Below are 17,375 nucleotides of genomic sequence, written 5' to 3' on the forward strand. Positions count from 1 at the left end.
TACAAGTTATCCAAGGAAAAAACTCACGGACTTGTCACTCCTAAGAATTGAACCCAAAACATGTTAAAAAAACCAGGAACGCATCGGCCAGTTGAGTTAAATTTCATTTGCAACTAAAAAGATACTTAAAAAAATGTTTTACTTATAGTTATACCGGTGGATTGTGTGTTAGAACCAAATTAATTAATTTTGCTAGTTCTTTTTATTTATTAACTTTTATTTTATAAAATATAACATGGGATGATAAGTTTTTTTTTGGTAAGTTGTAATGTTACTGTTTTAAACATAACCACTTTTTTGGTTAATATATTTATTTTTTTAACCGTTTGGGCAATAATTTAGTGGTCACTCACTAGTCTGCAGAAGCCCGAAAGGTTGTATAGATCAAAATGTTACGAGTTTGAATTTCAGACAGTTTTCTCAATTACTTTGTGGGTATCATGTGAAGGCATTTCACAGATAGTGATGATAGATACCAAATGGTATACATGATTAAAATGTTCTTACCAATCCAATTTTTTTTATTATTCTAAATACTAATGAATTTTGACTTGGGGAGTGATCAAAGAATATTTAACAATGATTTAAATATGTAGTTGAATATAAGAGTTTATATATAATGAAAAATAAAACATATGTTTATATATTTATTATTATATGTGTGTTTGATTTATGAAAAATGGGTATGAAAGATAAATGTTAAATGTTTGGTTAATGGGTGGGTTTGAAAATTGGGTATCAAACCCATTAGCCAAAGTGAAAGAAGAATAGTCCAATACTCAAATAGTCCGAAAGAAACAAATAAGCCCAAACAAGATTACTCGAGTACACTACGAAGTACAAACTACGGCAGCCTCAAAAATTAGATGGTCAAACAGACATTTTCCTAAATAGAAGTTACACTAATACTGACAAAATCTGCTATCTAAAAAGGAGAGAGAAAGAAAGAAAAATGCTAAGCAACTGGAATCTTGGGTTCTCCTAAATTTACAAAAGCCTGTGCACGAGCCATGCGAGCCAAAGCCGCATTCCAAGATACAAGATGGTCCATGAAAGTGTTGGCATACCGGGCTTTGTCATTCTGTTGACAGAAAAACAGAAACAGATAAACATGACCACGTGAAACAGGCAAGTACAGGTGGTACATAGGCAGATTGAGTGACAATTGTTAATGGTAACATTAAAGCGAGTCAAGCAGGGTATCCTTTTGCTCCGAACTGTAACCATTCGTTTTATCTACAAAAGGATATTTGACAATACTGCAGCCCATATTTAAATAGAGTGATAGGATGTTTAAACATATGCATTGCATAGGCCTTTCAAACGGTTTAACTCATTTTGTCACAATTTGTTTTAGTCAACTCTTATACTCCTATAGTCCTATATCTCTTAACCCATTTCAGGTTCTTTAGATAAAATATAACCAAAATGGATTAAACAAGTCAAATTTGGTGCCATACAGAAAATTCATTGTCTGGAAAGGAAAAAAAAAAGATGTTTGGGAACATGTACCTTATAATCCAGATAATAAGCATGCTGCAAATTAGAAGAAACGTGTATTAGCACAAACACTCAATGCCATATGAACTCTCAGCCCCAAAGGGGAAACTAAAAAGTTTACTTCCAGATGTCTCAAACCATATTGAACTTATAAAAAAGTTGGGAAAGAATTACAAGTTCATTTTTGGCTGTTATTCACTACTGAATACTGATTTTAATATTTGGCTAATACAATGGTCGACCTATTCTAACGATGCGTGACTTAGAGAGAGAAAAACACACATAGACACACAGATTGAGATTGCCATACCTCCCACATATCCAAACTAAGAAGAGGCTGCACAAGTAGAGGAGATCAATGAGTTAGTATAAGGAAAGAAAACACATTCACAATATAGCAAGATACAGGGAACTCGCTTACAATATCGTCCCAAACAATTGGAGTTATAGCATTCGTTGTTGTAGCTATTGCGAGTCGTCTCTCATTCCGCTTTACTGAAATGGGATAACAATGAAAGATAACACATAAACCAGCATTTCAGACCAATTTTACCACACAAAAACAGATAATACAACTCGATGATCTTCAACAAAAATTGTTCAATCCCCATGACTATAAGAACCATTCATCTTGGTTATACAACTATATACCCTCCAATAGAAACTTGCAACACATATATACACTAAGATTGCCTGTATATAGCTAGTGGCCCTCCTGAAGTTGTAACATGAAGGGATCAACTTATATATATCGCACATCTTCTCATAATGAAAAGTGCAGAAAATTAGTGGTGGCCAAGCTACACGTGGTAATTTAGACCCATTAACTCAATAATGACTCAATTCAGTTACGCTTAATCCCTACCAGAATATGTTAAATTAATAAACATACCATAGCCAGGCAAATATCTCTGAATAATGTAGCAAGAAACTATCATATACGGAGTAACTTTTTTATAGTGCAAGAACGAAGTAATTACTAGATATCTAAAATGCTAATATATTAAAGTAGAATAGGATATAATTATATGTAGCAAGAAACGTACAAACAAGCCAAACCCAGCCAGAGCCAAATAATGTGACGGCAGTTTCAATGAACTCTTCTCTGAAATTTGAGAAGGAGCCAAAATCCTTTTCAATCTGCTTAAGGAGACCCAATATCGGTAAGTTACCACCTCCTGGTTGCATGGATTCCCAGAAGAAATCATGATTCCAGACCTGAAAAGTACGATTTTCTAGATGATTTAAAAAGAAAATCATATTACAGGACTCAATGAAACTAAGCAACCTAATAAGATTCAAGCTGCATCTAGATTTCTAAGTAGAATAAGAATGAAAAAAGATTTTGATGTTCCATCACTATCATCTAAAATTAACTATCTGTTCGTTGACCTGCTATACTAATTCAAGGGCTTATGATGCATATTACTTAAATATTACCTTTTTGTGCGAATGACTTGGAAACGTTTGTGACCATCATCTTTAGTTGGATAGAAATCTGAAATTACCTTATTCGTTTGGAACACTTTAATGAACTTTTAAAGCTTATGTTTGAGAGGCTTTATGACATGTTCTATTTTGGTGATCCACACTAATAAATGGTGCTTGCAGAAATGCTAACCGAATTACATACAACTAAATTAGGCATACATCAACATATGGGATAGCTGTTACAAGCATATAATAGTCAACTATTTTGTATGCATGTACATGAAAATGATGAATTGTTTTCTTAAGTAACAACATATCTGAATCAACCCTTTCACCGATGATCCATTTAAATAAAAGCTTAAACATCAAGGGACATAGAAGGGTGATGTCGCCGGACCTATAACAACCTAACTGAATCAACCCTCTTCGCTGTTAGATTTTCGGGGGCTATAATTAATGAATTGATAACAGCAAAGAAGGGTGATGTAGCCAAGACGACAAAGCGAAAATTCTGCAAAATTGAAATAAAATTTCTGAGTTGTTCAAACCTGAGCAGCAACATTAAATTCTGGTAATGGATTTCCATTGTTGTATGTTATTCTGATCAATTCATCCAATGTGTATCCGTACATTATATCGTCTTTCTCTAAGAACTTATTCAACCTTTCAACATAACCACGGTGATGCTCTCCCCAGTGCACCTCAAGAGTCCTTTGACTCATATATGGCTCCAGAGCATCCTGGAAATTGTAGAAGACTATCAATAACTACCAAATATGACATAAAGGTGAAGCCTTAAATTTCCTACCCCGAAATCAACATCTCATATGTTCGATAGCTTAAACAAACAGCGTCTCTAATATTCTTATGTCTCAGTACACCAGTCCTCAATTCCACATTTGGCAGTATATAAACAGGAAGATAATAAAGAAGCTTACGAAATTATAAGATGGAGGTTTCAAGCTATAATAAGCATAGATGTTGTTTGGCTTATTCAAGACATGACTTTTCCTTCTTTGACCTATATCCTGACATTTCATAAACCAATAAAGAATCATCAAATGAATCTGGCAAAGGTAATCAGAAGAGCCAAATAAAACTTATAGATAATATTAATAAAACTTACAAGCTTAAAAGATGTTGGTCTCAAACCATTGTAAGCAATAAAACTTGTTGGGGTTTTGAAGTCATGACCTTTTTTTCTTTGCTCCTTATACTGCCATGTCAGAAAACCATCAAGTGGATCATTACATGAAACTAGTCAAGAAAATCAGACTAACCAAAACCACAACCTGATATATTCAACTTAAACTGTTAAAAAAGTCATATCCAGGAGGGCCTAGTGGTAAGGCATCAGAAGAGACCCGGATTCAAACCTTGTTGGTGATTCTAGTGTCATCAGTCATTTTGTGTGATTGTGATTTACTTGAGACTTGAGGATTTCGGGTTGATTTTGAATACAAGTTAGAAGAGTGCAGAGTACACACTCGTTTTAGCTAATTCAACTCACCAAAAGTATAGGGTTGTGTTGGTTGGTGCTTTTTCACCATAAGAGACACCTATTTGTCAAATGGGTGCAACCATTCATGACACATCTTTACACCAAAGGGTGTAAACTTTCATGTATTTTATCGTCCCAATATTTGATACAAATTTCCACACATTTACTCTTTGTTCTTAACTCTAATTTGAATTGCCTATATTGAATTTGTAACCTTTATCTTATCCCCTATAAAGATTTCATGTAACCAAAGGCAATACTGTATATAGTGTCAAAATACTTCATTGCGAAAGTGTTTACACAATTGAAAGGTTTATCCGGTCCTCTCCGAATTTCTTAACTTCTTAAAGAAAAAGCCAAGTCCTTTAACAAGATATAAGCATAATATGGACCACAAGGCATATAGAAGTAATAGAACACAATAACAGCACAAAGTGGATTAAAAGTTAAAACACACATATGGTTCAAAAAACTTCGGCATAAAGAAATGAATTCAAAATTCTCACCTCACAAGCCAACTTGCAGCTATTAGACCTTGTAAGTTCATTGGAACTTCTAACAGAGCTAGAACTTGAAGTTGATATGCAAAGATAGCTACTACATGACCAACTCATATCTAGCAGCTTGAAAGAAACACAGCTGTAATCAAATGGGCATAAAAATGTCAGTTCATGTTATATATATAAAAAGTAACAAGAAAACATATAAGCAAGTTATCTGTTTAAGACATTGTCACAAACAGGTGGTGTGCAAATAATCTAAAAATGAACACCCAGTATGGAACTGATGTGCAAACCTAAATAGCTTTTATTGGCTTTGGTGTGTTGGGTAAGGTTTAATGATTGTGGGTGTTTCAGCTTTTGTTGGGTATGCTTGAAATATAGAATGGAGTGTAAAAGGAGGACCTTCTTTTTAAGTAGAGAGATTTTGACTTGCAACATATGTAACAAAGGGTTTACGTATATGGTTTTTAAATTGAAGGCAAAGTTTCCTCAAAGCTTATCCATTGACAAACAACCGGGGTGGGGGTTCAAATCATATGTTCACTCCGCTATCTTCAACTTAATTGATTAGCTTAATGCTAAAATTAAATTTAATTACCAATTGATTTTGTATGGGTCTTAAATAATTGAAACATTAATATCTTCTCTTAAGAAAAAAGAAAACATCTTGGGTAGAAAAGTTGCTTTCATTTTCTATCTAAATAGTAGAAAAAAAGTTGTTTTCATTTTCTATTTAAATTTAAATAATAGAAAAGGCTTTTAACTTTTGTATGAAATAATAGCCTTAGTTAAATTGCGTACATACCAAAAAATTAAAAAATGGACTTCCAAATTTTTTGCATTTTTTTTTGTTCAGGGCTAACAATGCATAATTAATTTATAATAATTTTTTCATTGATCATTTTAAGATCAAAAACTATTACTAAAATTAATTTTTCTTGTCCCAATAGTTTAACAAATCTCATCTATCTCACCATCTTTTAAAATGATCATCATCGACCAACATTTTAAATACTTACAAGCGCATGTGATATGGAACAAGTAAAGCCATAATCGGTGGCTGTGTGAGATCTATCTTATCATTGGAGTAATGGATGCCAAACGAAAGTGAAGCGCCTAGAGATCATATGACAGGTCCATGTGTTTTGAGGAAAAAGTGGCAACATTCACAACTTAAGATATCCTTAGCCTACAAACAACTTACACAATTCAATTACATTTAAGGTTACATCAGCACTGAAAAAAACTCGTATTTCATAAATAAACCAATGGATCAACTCCTCACTCGAATTGACACGTGAACTCAGAATATTTACTGGATTGGGGTTGGGTACGGATGGATACATATGGATTAGTCAGCTGTTCCTCGACCAGAAGTCAGGTATACATGTCCGCGGCTTGGCCTCCAAAACTCAATTACTCTTTGAAGGATATAGCTAGTTAATGCTTCTTCTGCACAAGTGCATAGAATCAAATGTACATAAATCTCCCATCAGCGCAACACCGCAGTTGAGTCTTCAATTTCCTATCCTAAAAAGAGACCAAATAAAAAACCTAACTTCTATTTTAAAACAATCCTTCACTCAAACTCATGAGACTTCTTGAAGTGCAAGATTCAACTCATGCGCTGACTTGGCAATCGATCCGCCCCTTCTAAAAGATCATGAAATATCACATTTAGATACATGTATTTTACCTTTTAAGAAGAAAAACAATTAAGTAAAGGAAACACCCACCTGGTTAGGAGTGCCAAGGAATGCTTGACCTTTTCAAGCTCTAGATAGCAGAGGTTGCAACGTTCCAGCCTGCAACCAGTCATTTCATTAGTACGAGTACAGAACAAGTAGAAACTACTCAACTAGGCAAAAGAAGTGTGGGACGGGCTGACTAACATTTTCTCTTTTCAGTTATGTATTTAATGTACTACACGCAATGAAGTAACTGTACTACTACAATCCTAAGTTTTGAAATATAATATTTGCCTATTTGGGGACATCCATGCATTTATGTATGCTTTTGGTGATGACTAGCCTTTCGACTTGCTTGTCCAGCCAAACCTATATCCATTTTGCTCTTAACTTAAATGTCCATTAAAGTCGAACTGTCGAAGCATAATTTGAATCGACCCAAAAGTAGCTAAAATTACCATTCCTACAAAATAAAGCTAAGTTAATTCAGCGTATATCCCAAGCATACCTTTGTTCTGCCTCGATGTCAACACCAACAGAGGATGACGCTTGTAAAGACGAATAAATCACAGAACCAAATATCCGCACCAGCTTAAGCAACAATTCTAACGATACTCCTCGATGCCTAAATTGGAACCATGTTAAAACTGGCATCATAGTAATGATATGGTCGGGGAGTAATAACATGAAAGGAAAGGGATATGTTTTTAACCACTTAAGCAGCAACCAAACAACTCTATTAATTAGGCTATTAGGAAGTCAAATGTTGAGCTTTGCTTTTTTATTTTGCATTTTCTTTAGAATGTTGAGGTCTAGATTTTTGCAGCAAACAGCTTTGTAAAAAAATCTAATCAAGTAAACAAACTTTTCTCTATAGTGTAAAATAATCATGTTGTTCAGGGGGGAAAAAAACTGGGGAAAAATAAATAAAAAATATAAGTAGTGTGGACTGCGAATCCGACAGAAACCTTATGGAGTTTGCTATCCATAGCCCTCGCAGTGAAGTGTTGTACATGGCGGATGATAATTACTTTAGCGGGTGATTAGTCTTATATAAAACATTTTACTGCATATTATTCAAAGCCGTAAGGGCTAAAAATAGCAGAATCCAAACTTTATAAGTATATATAAAACTTACAAAATACTAAAAGTTATCGGATAAGACCCATTACATACCTATCCATGTCACTATCAAGGAGACTGGTGAGAAGAGGCAGCAGACAAGAGCAAATATCCAGGGTGATGGAGTCTATTTTTCCTGTCAAAAGGCTCACTATATCTGCAGTTACCTGCATTGTTATAGAAAAGTAAATGTGAAGACACATCTAACATGAGTGAAACATAAACAAAGAGAGATTCTATCAAAACTTTACTCACAGCATGATCAGCCATTCTCTCCATTGCTCTAATTGCTCCTTTAATATCATTCCTATCCCAGCATCTATGAATCATCTGCACACAACATAAGTTAGCAACTGATTTTAAGTATCCTTGCTAAAAAAATTAGTTCATTATTCAGAAAATTATAACCTTAAAGTCCTCAATTTTAAGCCTGTTAAGATATTACCATCAATATTATTATTTTTCCTGAAAACAAACTGGCCGGTCACGGGTCACCGTGTTGACAAAATAATAATAATAATATCTTACCCAGTTTCTAAAATCCAGTGGCCAAGCAATCACTTTTCAAGTTGGTTAAATGAAAGTCAATACCATTGAAACTCTTCTGGTAACACATAATACATATTGGCTTTCAATTTTCAGATTCCATTAAAAAAAAATTCACCCAATAAGATTCTTTGTGAAATAGTAAATTTGTACATCCCCACAACTTTTCAAAAATTTGTGAAATACTGATTATCTGGGTCCAAATTCCAGAAGATTGCATTATTTTTTCATAGCGGAAAGGCAATCTTCTAATCTTGTCGCCAGTCAAAGAAATCCATCCATTAAGCTCTGTTTTAAGGCAACATTACAATCTTCATAGGACCGACCAAGTATTTCTTAACGGAAAATTTACTCTTTGGATATTTAAACCAATTCTATTGATCTCTTTCAGACCAGGGAAAAGTATTGATAGGAAAATAAAAAATATCAAGCATGGAAAAATGCTGTGAACATTAGGTCAGCGCATGTCAGACCCACGTTGTGGAGTGTGACAACACATGAATAAGAGAACAAAACTTTAGAGTGCAGTGCAATAAATAAGATTAAGATAATACCAACCTGTAGCTTTGCTAGACGAGACTGCATTGAAGATACAAACTGATCGTGTCGTCCCATTATCTCTGCAAGAGCATCTTCCTCTGTAACAGGCTGAGTTTCCTTAGTAGGTTCAGATAATTGTTTCTGCAAAGATTGGGTATTATAGCAGGCAAATAAGAAAGTGAAGACATTCTATATAACAAAAACGAGAAGTATCTATCAGCTTCAAGAAGTGGCATACCACAGAACTTGGTAGCATGTTGACGGCAGAGACGCTATCAGGGAGATTTCTGGAAGAGAGACTCTCATGATAAGAAGACCTTTCTTTCCTGTCCCAAGTAGAAACAAGTGTACGCGTTCTTCCTATATATATATATATATATAAATTGAATACAATCACAACCATTCACACTTGTTAATAACTTAAAAACAAGAAACATGAATAAGAATCGGTATAATACCTCTTCTTTTACTTTCCATAGAGTAAGTATCTCTAACTGGTCGGGGCAGACGTCCTTCATCTGCAACAGATTACATAACAATGTAGTTACTTAGCAAATTTGTAAATGATGCCAAATTATCATGCCAAGCTAACAAGTAGCTGGAGGTGCTATAACTTTTGGCAAAAAAAAACAAGGTAATTGTAGTTCTTCCCCTACGTAGTTAGGAAACCAATGGCAATAGCTGACATTCGTCAAAATGAGGAAAATGAAATAATAGTTTTTACTGTTGCTTTCTAATCAGATTAGAGAACAAAAACACCCACTTGAAATGACAGTGATGAGCCAAAACTCATGAACGTCCATATAGTGGAAAAATACATCTGATTAATTAACTAATGATGTATCACCTCTGAATATATGAAGCTAAGAGTCTCTTTTATTTATCTCATAGCTTTCAAACTGTGATGACTTTAACCTACTTGTATAGGATACCAAACAAGAATAACTTTTCCATAGTAATGATAAAAGATGCTAGTGCAATAATGACTGAATTCTACCATTATATAGGCTATTGGTCCATCAAGACCCTGTTATATTAGTAGATAAGAATCTATTCAAGAAAAATACGATGACGGCCACAAATCCTAAACTGGTGCACTTACATATAAATGAGATAAGCACTTTCAAAGATTATCATTATAATTCCATACCCCTTAGAACCTCCAGCCAAGCACCACCTATATCTTGTAATGATTAAAACAAAACTTTGGAGTATTAAATACGTACAAATTTCAATCTGGTTGCTTGGAAGTGACTCTGTCACTACATTCGGTTCTGGCTTTCCAGAAACCACGCATCTGTCATCTTCAAAGCCTGTCCCCTTCGCAGTTTTTCCAAAAGCCGAGTCTTTCAGTGAATTGAAACTAATTCCATCAGCAACTCGACTTGAATCAATGTCACTTGCATCAGTCACAGACTGCACAGAAGATGGTGGCTTTTCTGCTTCATCCTTTATATTTGAGAGCTTTCGAGAATCTGGAGGTTTTGACATTACCATTGTTGGTGTCACTCTTCCAGGAAGACCTTCTCTTCTTGAATCAACATTGTTTCTAGGCACAATTACAGGTGCAACATCTAATCTACTAAAAGTTGATGATACATTTTGTGTTGACTGGCTCTTTGCACCACTTCGCTTTAAAACTGCCGGGGCACTTGGAGACGAAATTGAACCCGTTGGGCTGATCTTTTGGACAATATTTGGATACATCTTTTGAGGGACATTTCCTGTGGCTTCATTAAGCACACAACATATAGTAATGTCGTAAGCAGCCTTAAATAAATTACAAGGAGACATTGAAGAGACAATAAATTCAAGAGAACAAGACATACATGAAAAGGTTTTAGAATCCTTGTTGGTCAGCTCTGAATTTTGAGTAACTGAAAGCCTACCCAATGATTTTGTTTCCTTCACAATTGGATCTGAACTTTGTGAAATGGATAGCCTGCCTGAACTGGTTTTTGGGGTATTCTCAGTAAGAACTGAAGCGTTTCCACTTGAGTTGGGCATTTGTTCTTGACGACCATTAATCTTGGAAACCTTATTTGGTTCAGTTATCTGCATGAAAACAAGAGTTGTACAAGAAACCTCGGTATAAATTTAAAAATAACAAAAAAAAAAATGATAACTCATATGCATAGATGAACCGATTACCGATATATCTACAACCCAAACTCCTACACAGCTTTGATTGTAAGAACAGGCGAGAAGCTTCCCTTCATGCATATTAAGATCTAACAACTTTGACCATCCCACATCCACAGCATCATGAGTTCTGATTGGTTCCCATGAAAACACCTGAAGCACGAATGGTGAGTGTACTTAACATATATGCAACCTTTTAAATAAATAAAAAATGTCTATAAGAATATCCGACCTTCAGACTTTCATTCAGACCACATAGAAGGGTTCTCCCATCAGGATTGAATTGCATACAACGAACTCCACTAGTCTGAAATAAAAAATAATAATAATAAGTAGTGTAGGAAAATCATATACATACAGATACTCATATTTCAAAATGGAAGAAATGAGAATAGACTGGTCAACTTGACCCAAACAATTTACCTCTGGACCAGCAGAACCTATAAGTTCCAAGGTCTCAAGGTCCCAAAATTTAACAGTTTTATCAGCAGAACCTGCCATTTAGGATATCAAACTAAGTGAATGATGTAATTGGATAACAATGTATTTATCCATATAGAGATATCTATAAAATGAGACTCTGATAGAAAATTCACCTTTGAATATCTACAAAAGGCATATTATTAGTTTATTACAATCATGTAAAATTAGAAGGAATAGGAACCAAAAAAAACTAACAATCTAACATTTACGGAGTATTTATCTTTTATTCTAATTGTCGTAACGGTAACATCGAACAACAATAAAATCAACAACAGCTAAATAAGGAAAAATAGTGACTACTGACAAGTTGATAGAAGTCTATCTGCTATCATGAGCTGCCGAATTTTACAAGAAAGTAGTAATTGCATTGCACACATCGCTTAATAAGATATGCGGAAGTGATATTCGTACTACACAACTTAATAAATCTACCATAACTGTGCATTAAATACTTGTACAGTATGTTATGAAATGTATACAGTGTGATAAATTGATCAAATTATGTGGTGCAAATATCAGTTCCCTTAGATAAGTGCAGTCAGTTATTATCTAATCGACTCTGTAACCAATATTTGCAACTACTGTGCAAGTGAGTATAAAAAGAACTAAGATTCAATATGATACTGTCAACCACAATATATCGCTCATCAAGTGTTACCTAAGTCATATATTTACGTAGGTAAATATTGATAGAAAAATGTGTTGCTCGTTGACATCATATAGGGCCAACAATTAAAGGTATCCTCAAAATTAATCACAGGCGAACTAGTTATAAGGTCTAACAATCACAAGCATATTGGCAATTAGATAACAGAAAGATAAAACAACAGACAGTTCAAATTTCTGATTCTCTCTACCAAAACAACAATATTAAAACCAATGAAAACAAATGTTTGCAACACATAGGTACCAACCTGTGGCCATCAAGAACTCATTTGGATGAAATTCTATACATTGGACCTGGCCTTCATGAAACTTGAAATCATGTAATAGCTTTCCGGCTGTTAAATCCCATAGCTGTCATAAAAAAAACCACAGTTATGGAAACAGTGGTATTTGTACAGATAATATGATATGAAGCACACAATTTATATTCTACAAAATCCATTTGAAGATGAAAAGCATTGGTCTGACCTTCACACTGTTGTCCTCTCCACCAGATACCACCCAACGACCATCAGGTGTAAATCTTATTGCATTGACCCCCCGTGTGTGACCCTTATATGTATGTATACACCCTTTTCGCCTAATATCCCATATCTTTAAATTCGTGTCCAGGGACCCAGAAGCAAAAAACTCCCCAAACGGATGAAAGTCCAAAGATATGCAATTGGATCGATGACCAGTAAGAGTGCGAACAACTGAGGAAACCACAATCAAGTTAAGCACATTCTTCAACACAACACACAAAATCCACTAACAAAACTGTAATAACTAGCATACTTTTTGCCTCGTCTAAATCCCACAACTTAATAGTACCACTTGCAGCTCCAGCAGCTACCATGTCTTCAGAAGAATCAAAGCTTACTGAATCAATTCCACTTGAATGGCCAGACAAGCTCTATGACAACAAGGTAAGAATTCAGATTCAGATATAGAAGATACTACAACACATGTCATGACTCGTGATTAACTAACATATGTGTACTTGAAAGAAAGGCTGCCCACACATAACCAGTCAGAAGCAAAATGAAAAGCAAAAGAAACAGAATCCATAATCGCTTGATTATAAATAGAACCGAACGTGTGAGAAGGATAATGGTGGTAGATTACCAGGATAGGATTCGGTTTTCCGATAGCCCATAGATTAACCTTATGATCTTCTCCACCAGTAACAAGTACTCTCGAAGACTTCCTCCCAATCTTTAAACAATTTACACTTGATTCATGAGCTACGAATTCCTCTATATATCGTAACTAGTCAAGTCTCACAATCATATCCACATAATAAACATATCTCCTAACCGAAAAAATAAAGAACACTATTTTTGGTGTGTGTGTGTGTGTATAAATATATTTATTTATATAGATGCATATACATATGTGTATATATACACACACAAAAAAAAATAGATCAAAACACGTCCATAGATCATTAAAATGCCGGCCCAAAAATAGATACATACATAAACAAGAATACACACACACTTTAACACCCCCCCCCCCACCCACCCACCACACACACACACACACACACACACACACACACACACACATATATATATATATATATATACAGATATATATTATGTACAAAATGTAAGAAGATATAAAAGGATACGTAGCTTATAAGCACGTTTTGTAGAAGCCATGGATATGCAGAATCAGAAAGAAACCCTAGATCTCCATATTCACATACATTTGTAGCTAATAACTCCAAATTCTTTGAAACCCCAGAAGATCTTAAAACCCTAGAAACACAAACTGCCAGCCAAGCAGCTACCTTTTTCAACTTATATATATAATCTATAGATACAGATTTTATATTGAGCAAGAACAACAAATATACTAGATTCAAGAATCAGTCACCTGAAACACAAGTGACTATTTAATTTGAATTTTTTTTTTTTTTTTAAATTATATTTGGAAATAATATAATAATAAATGAAATAAAAGGAAAGGAAGGAGGGAGAAAGAGGGGTTTCAAGTTATTTCAAGATCTCTGAAACACACAGTGTGTGTGTGTGTGTGAGTTAAATTTATTTATTTAATAGTAAAAATAAAATTAAAAGTTTGTTATGTATTTTATTTTAGTTAGTAATTGATTAATGGAAAATGATATAAGTGAGATGTCTTTTTTACCACCAACCTTACAAAGATAAAAGGTTTAGATTTATAATGAGAGGGAAAATTACTTAAAATAAATGAACGGATATGAATATAATGATAATGATGCTTATAAGTTAAAGATGTGACCCCATGAAAACTTTTAAAAAATGATAATTAAAAGTGAATCTAACCATGGGGAGTGGGGTGTGCAAAAAGCCAAAAACCAACTTATGCCCACAAAACTTAATAATAATTTAAATTCCAACTACATCATATCATACTAAATTATCTATATGGTAGATATTTTTAATTTTGGTTTTAGGTTATTGAGGTTTTTTTAAAAGTGGCATTTGGATTGTTGTAGACGTTTTCATGGGTTAATTAACAAGTTTTAGGTCACCTTATATGTAGTTTGTTATTTATTACAACATGGGTTATTAAAATAAATGTAATATATAAAATTCGCTTCAAGTGTATTTATGTTTTCTTGTTGTTTTCGTGGCAATAATACATTGTTTTAAGTTTTAAGAGATAAAACTTATTTTACATTAAAAGTTTAACAAAATATGGGGGAAAAAAAAAAGTATAGAATGATACTTTTCAATTCAAGAACTTTAAAAAACCTTAGTGTGTAAAGGTTGAGTATGGTGGATTAGTGAGACACGGATTTAGTGTTGATGTGTATGCATATAATAACTTTTTATATTTGATAGCCGTTTGAAAAGGAAAATGGTTTATTCTATAAAAAATCGATTTTCGGAGCCTATTAGAGCCCAAGCAACTCGGACATGATGTTATCGCATAGAACTTTGAGGAAAATTCTCACAAGTTTGTTACTCCGCCGGATAGTTAAATTCAATATTCGTGGGGAAAAGGGATATCAAATCTTTTCATAGTCTCCTAACAATTGTCAGTTGATTTATGCTTCGTTGACAAAAATAAATAATAAATGATTTGAATATTAGATTAAATAAAATAAAATACCAATAAATTTGGATCGATGTTGAGAATCAATGTACTATGAGGATGACATATGGTCAAGATACATAAAATTGTCATATTTAACAAAAATTTAATTTTCAAAAAGTAAAATATGAAAAAATAATCAAAGAAAAATAAAGCATAAGATACATAATAATTTGGTGATATCCTTCACGTGCGAAATTATAGAAGATCTCCTTTAAGATCAAACAATTCCCAACTCTCGATAGTCTTTATCCAAGAAGATAAATGAGTCCCGTTCGGCGGAAGAGATATGTATAATATCTTTTGTTTCGCTAACTTATGGTCATGGAATATAAAAGCACAATATCACATTTGAAGTGTTGCTTACTATTTTTTGGACTACAGATAGTGAGATGACTTTGTCTAAATAACTCCCAGACGTCCGTGAAAGATGCTCTCCACACTAACCAAGGGGCATTTTTTCCCAAAAAATATCCCTCTACAATACATATAATTTGCCCAAATTCTCCCCCACTTTACACGTGACACTATCTACTCCCCCGTTACTTTTTCACATTTCTATCTTTCCAACCAATTATACAATGTCACCTGGCAACTAAGTAGTTAAGGACCGAAATTTCGATATTTCGGTCAAGGACCGATAAGCAAAATATCGGTTTTTTCGGTGATATTTCGGTAGATTTAAATATTAATATTTTATATATAATTTTACATACTTCACATAATATATCTATGATATTTTAATATATAGAAGTTTACATATGATATATATAGTTTAAATAAGAATTTTAAGTATTTTAATAAGCTAATTTAATATATAAGACACATATAGTAGATACTATACCTAATTACCTACACATAATATTTCTACATTTTTTATTTGATGATACATAATCAAATAAACTCCAAAAAAGAAAAGTTGGCAACTACATACTCTCTCTTTTAATATTATTTATATAATTAATGTAACATAAGTGGTTTTTTTTTTTTTCTTTCTAGTCTTCATATCCGATTGAAGATGTAAACTCTCCGTCTCTGTCTCTTCATTCTTTCTTCCTCTTCTACTTTAGAAGAATCAACTGCTGCTTAATTACTTGAAGAAAAAAAGGTTAGGAAAAGTTTGTTTTCTTAAATTTGGCTCAAAATAGTCAAAAAAAAAAAAATCATAACCAACAAAAGCACCGGTACCACCGAAATTGGAAAGGTTGGATTTCGATTAAATTTCACTCAATACCACCGATAATCTCGTAAATGAAATACTAACCGGAATTTGAAACCGAAATTGTATGGAAGCACCGAAAACTGGTATACCACCAGTATCGATAACATAGCTTGGCAAAAGTTGCCTCCTACAAAGTTGCTTCACTCCATCAAAATATGTTGAAAGAATTAGCAAACGTTTGTATATAACAATTGGGAAGCATTAGCTAAAAAACATCCAGTTAACTATGTGTTTTTTAAGATAGAAAAATATGTATGAATGATTCAAATTTAAGTGAAATTTATATTTGAAAACTAAATTTGTGTGAAAACAGAAAAGTTAGTCAAACACACTTTAATTTGAAGTTTAACTCAATGTGTTTATAGGTGTCCACTATCACCACCATTATTATCTCTCTCTTTGCTCCTCCTCCGACGATGTCATGGCGGAGCCACAATAAGGGCAACACTCATACCGTATTAAATCACTCACTATCTCTTGAATCGCCTTCTATCAGATGCACATCATTCCCATATGCCTTTGGCTTCCAACACCTTTATAAATGCCTCGAGGTAGGCTACCGAGAAGGGCGAAACCCCCTTGAAAAGCGTATTCGTTCAATTAAGGGCTTCACCTGTCACATTTTCCGGCGATGGTGATGGTGGACAACTATAAATACGTTAAGTTTCAAATTGCAATGTGTTTAGCCAGATTTTTAGTTTTCACACAAATTTTAGTTTTCAAATGATTACTACCTTGAGACCTCAACTTAAAATAGTAAGAATGAACTTTTAGATTGATATAATAATCATTAGTTATATTCATTGATTTTTATAAAAAGCTAAAGTTCTTTAAAAGCCCAGTAAACATTAGTTAACAAATCCCATAATAACTATAACTATTATATAAAAAAGATTAATGACATTTTTTTTTAACATTAGTTATTAGAGATTATAGATAGAGGATAGTCGACTATTTAAAAA

At 33.6% G+C, this 17,375-nt stretch overlaps 2 protein-coding genes across 2 annotated transcripts; both read right to left on the minus strand.

Annotated features, from left to right (window-relative positions):
• Positions 1-757: 757 nt before the first annotated feature.
• Positions 758-5,372, minus strand: LOC122578168 (superoxide dismutase [Fe] 3, chloroplastic). The gene is made up of 10 exons (XM_043750070.1): positions 5,229-5,372; positions 4,939-5,071; positions 4,058-4,147; positions 3,870-3,959; positions 3,480-3,671; positions 2,547-2,718; positions 1,922-1,995; positions 1,811-1,837; positions 1,513-1,536; positions 758-1,081 (listed from the first exon to the last, which is right to left on the minus strand). The coding sequence occupies exons 2-10, from the start codon at positions 5,044-5,046 to the stop codon at positions 956-958; spliced, it is 903 nt and encodes a 300-aa protein (XP_043606005.1). The 5' UTR covers positions 5,047-5,071; positions 5,229-5,372; the 3' UTR covers positions 758-955.
• A 706-nt stretch (positions 5,373-6,078) lies between these two features.
• LOC122579385 (katanin p80 WD40 repeat-containing subunit B1 homolog KTN80.4-like) lies at positions 6,079-14,115 on the minus strand. The gene is made up of 18 exons (XM_043751552.1): positions 13,738-14,115; positions 13,230-13,360; positions 12,900-13,017; positions 12,591-12,817; positions 12,371-12,473; positions 11,397-11,467; positions 11,206-11,280; positions 10,983-11,126; positions 10,661-10,886; positions 10,058-10,561; positions 9,290-9,349; positions 9,070-9,191; positions 8,850-8,972; positions 8,001-8,075; positions 7,800-7,912; positions 7,132-7,248; positions 6,672-6,740; positions 6,079-6,588 (listed from the first exon to the last, which is right to left on the minus strand). The coding sequence occupies exons 1-18, from the start codon at positions 13,766-13,768 to the stop codon at positions 6,525-6,527; spliced, it is 2,373 nt and encodes a 790-aa protein (XP_043607487.1). The 5' UTR covers positions 13,769-14,115; the 3' UTR covers positions 6,079-6,524.
• Positions 14,116-17,375: the final 3,260 nt, after the last annotated feature.

The sequence above is a fragment of the Erigeron canadensis genome, chromosome 8 (genome assembly GCF_010389155.1).
Source record: "Erigeron canadensis isolate Cc75 chromosome 8, C_canadensis_v1, whole genome shotgun sequence".
NCBI lineage: Eukaryota > Viridiplantae > Streptophyta > Magnoliopsida > Asterales > Asteraceae > Erigeron > Erigeron canadensis.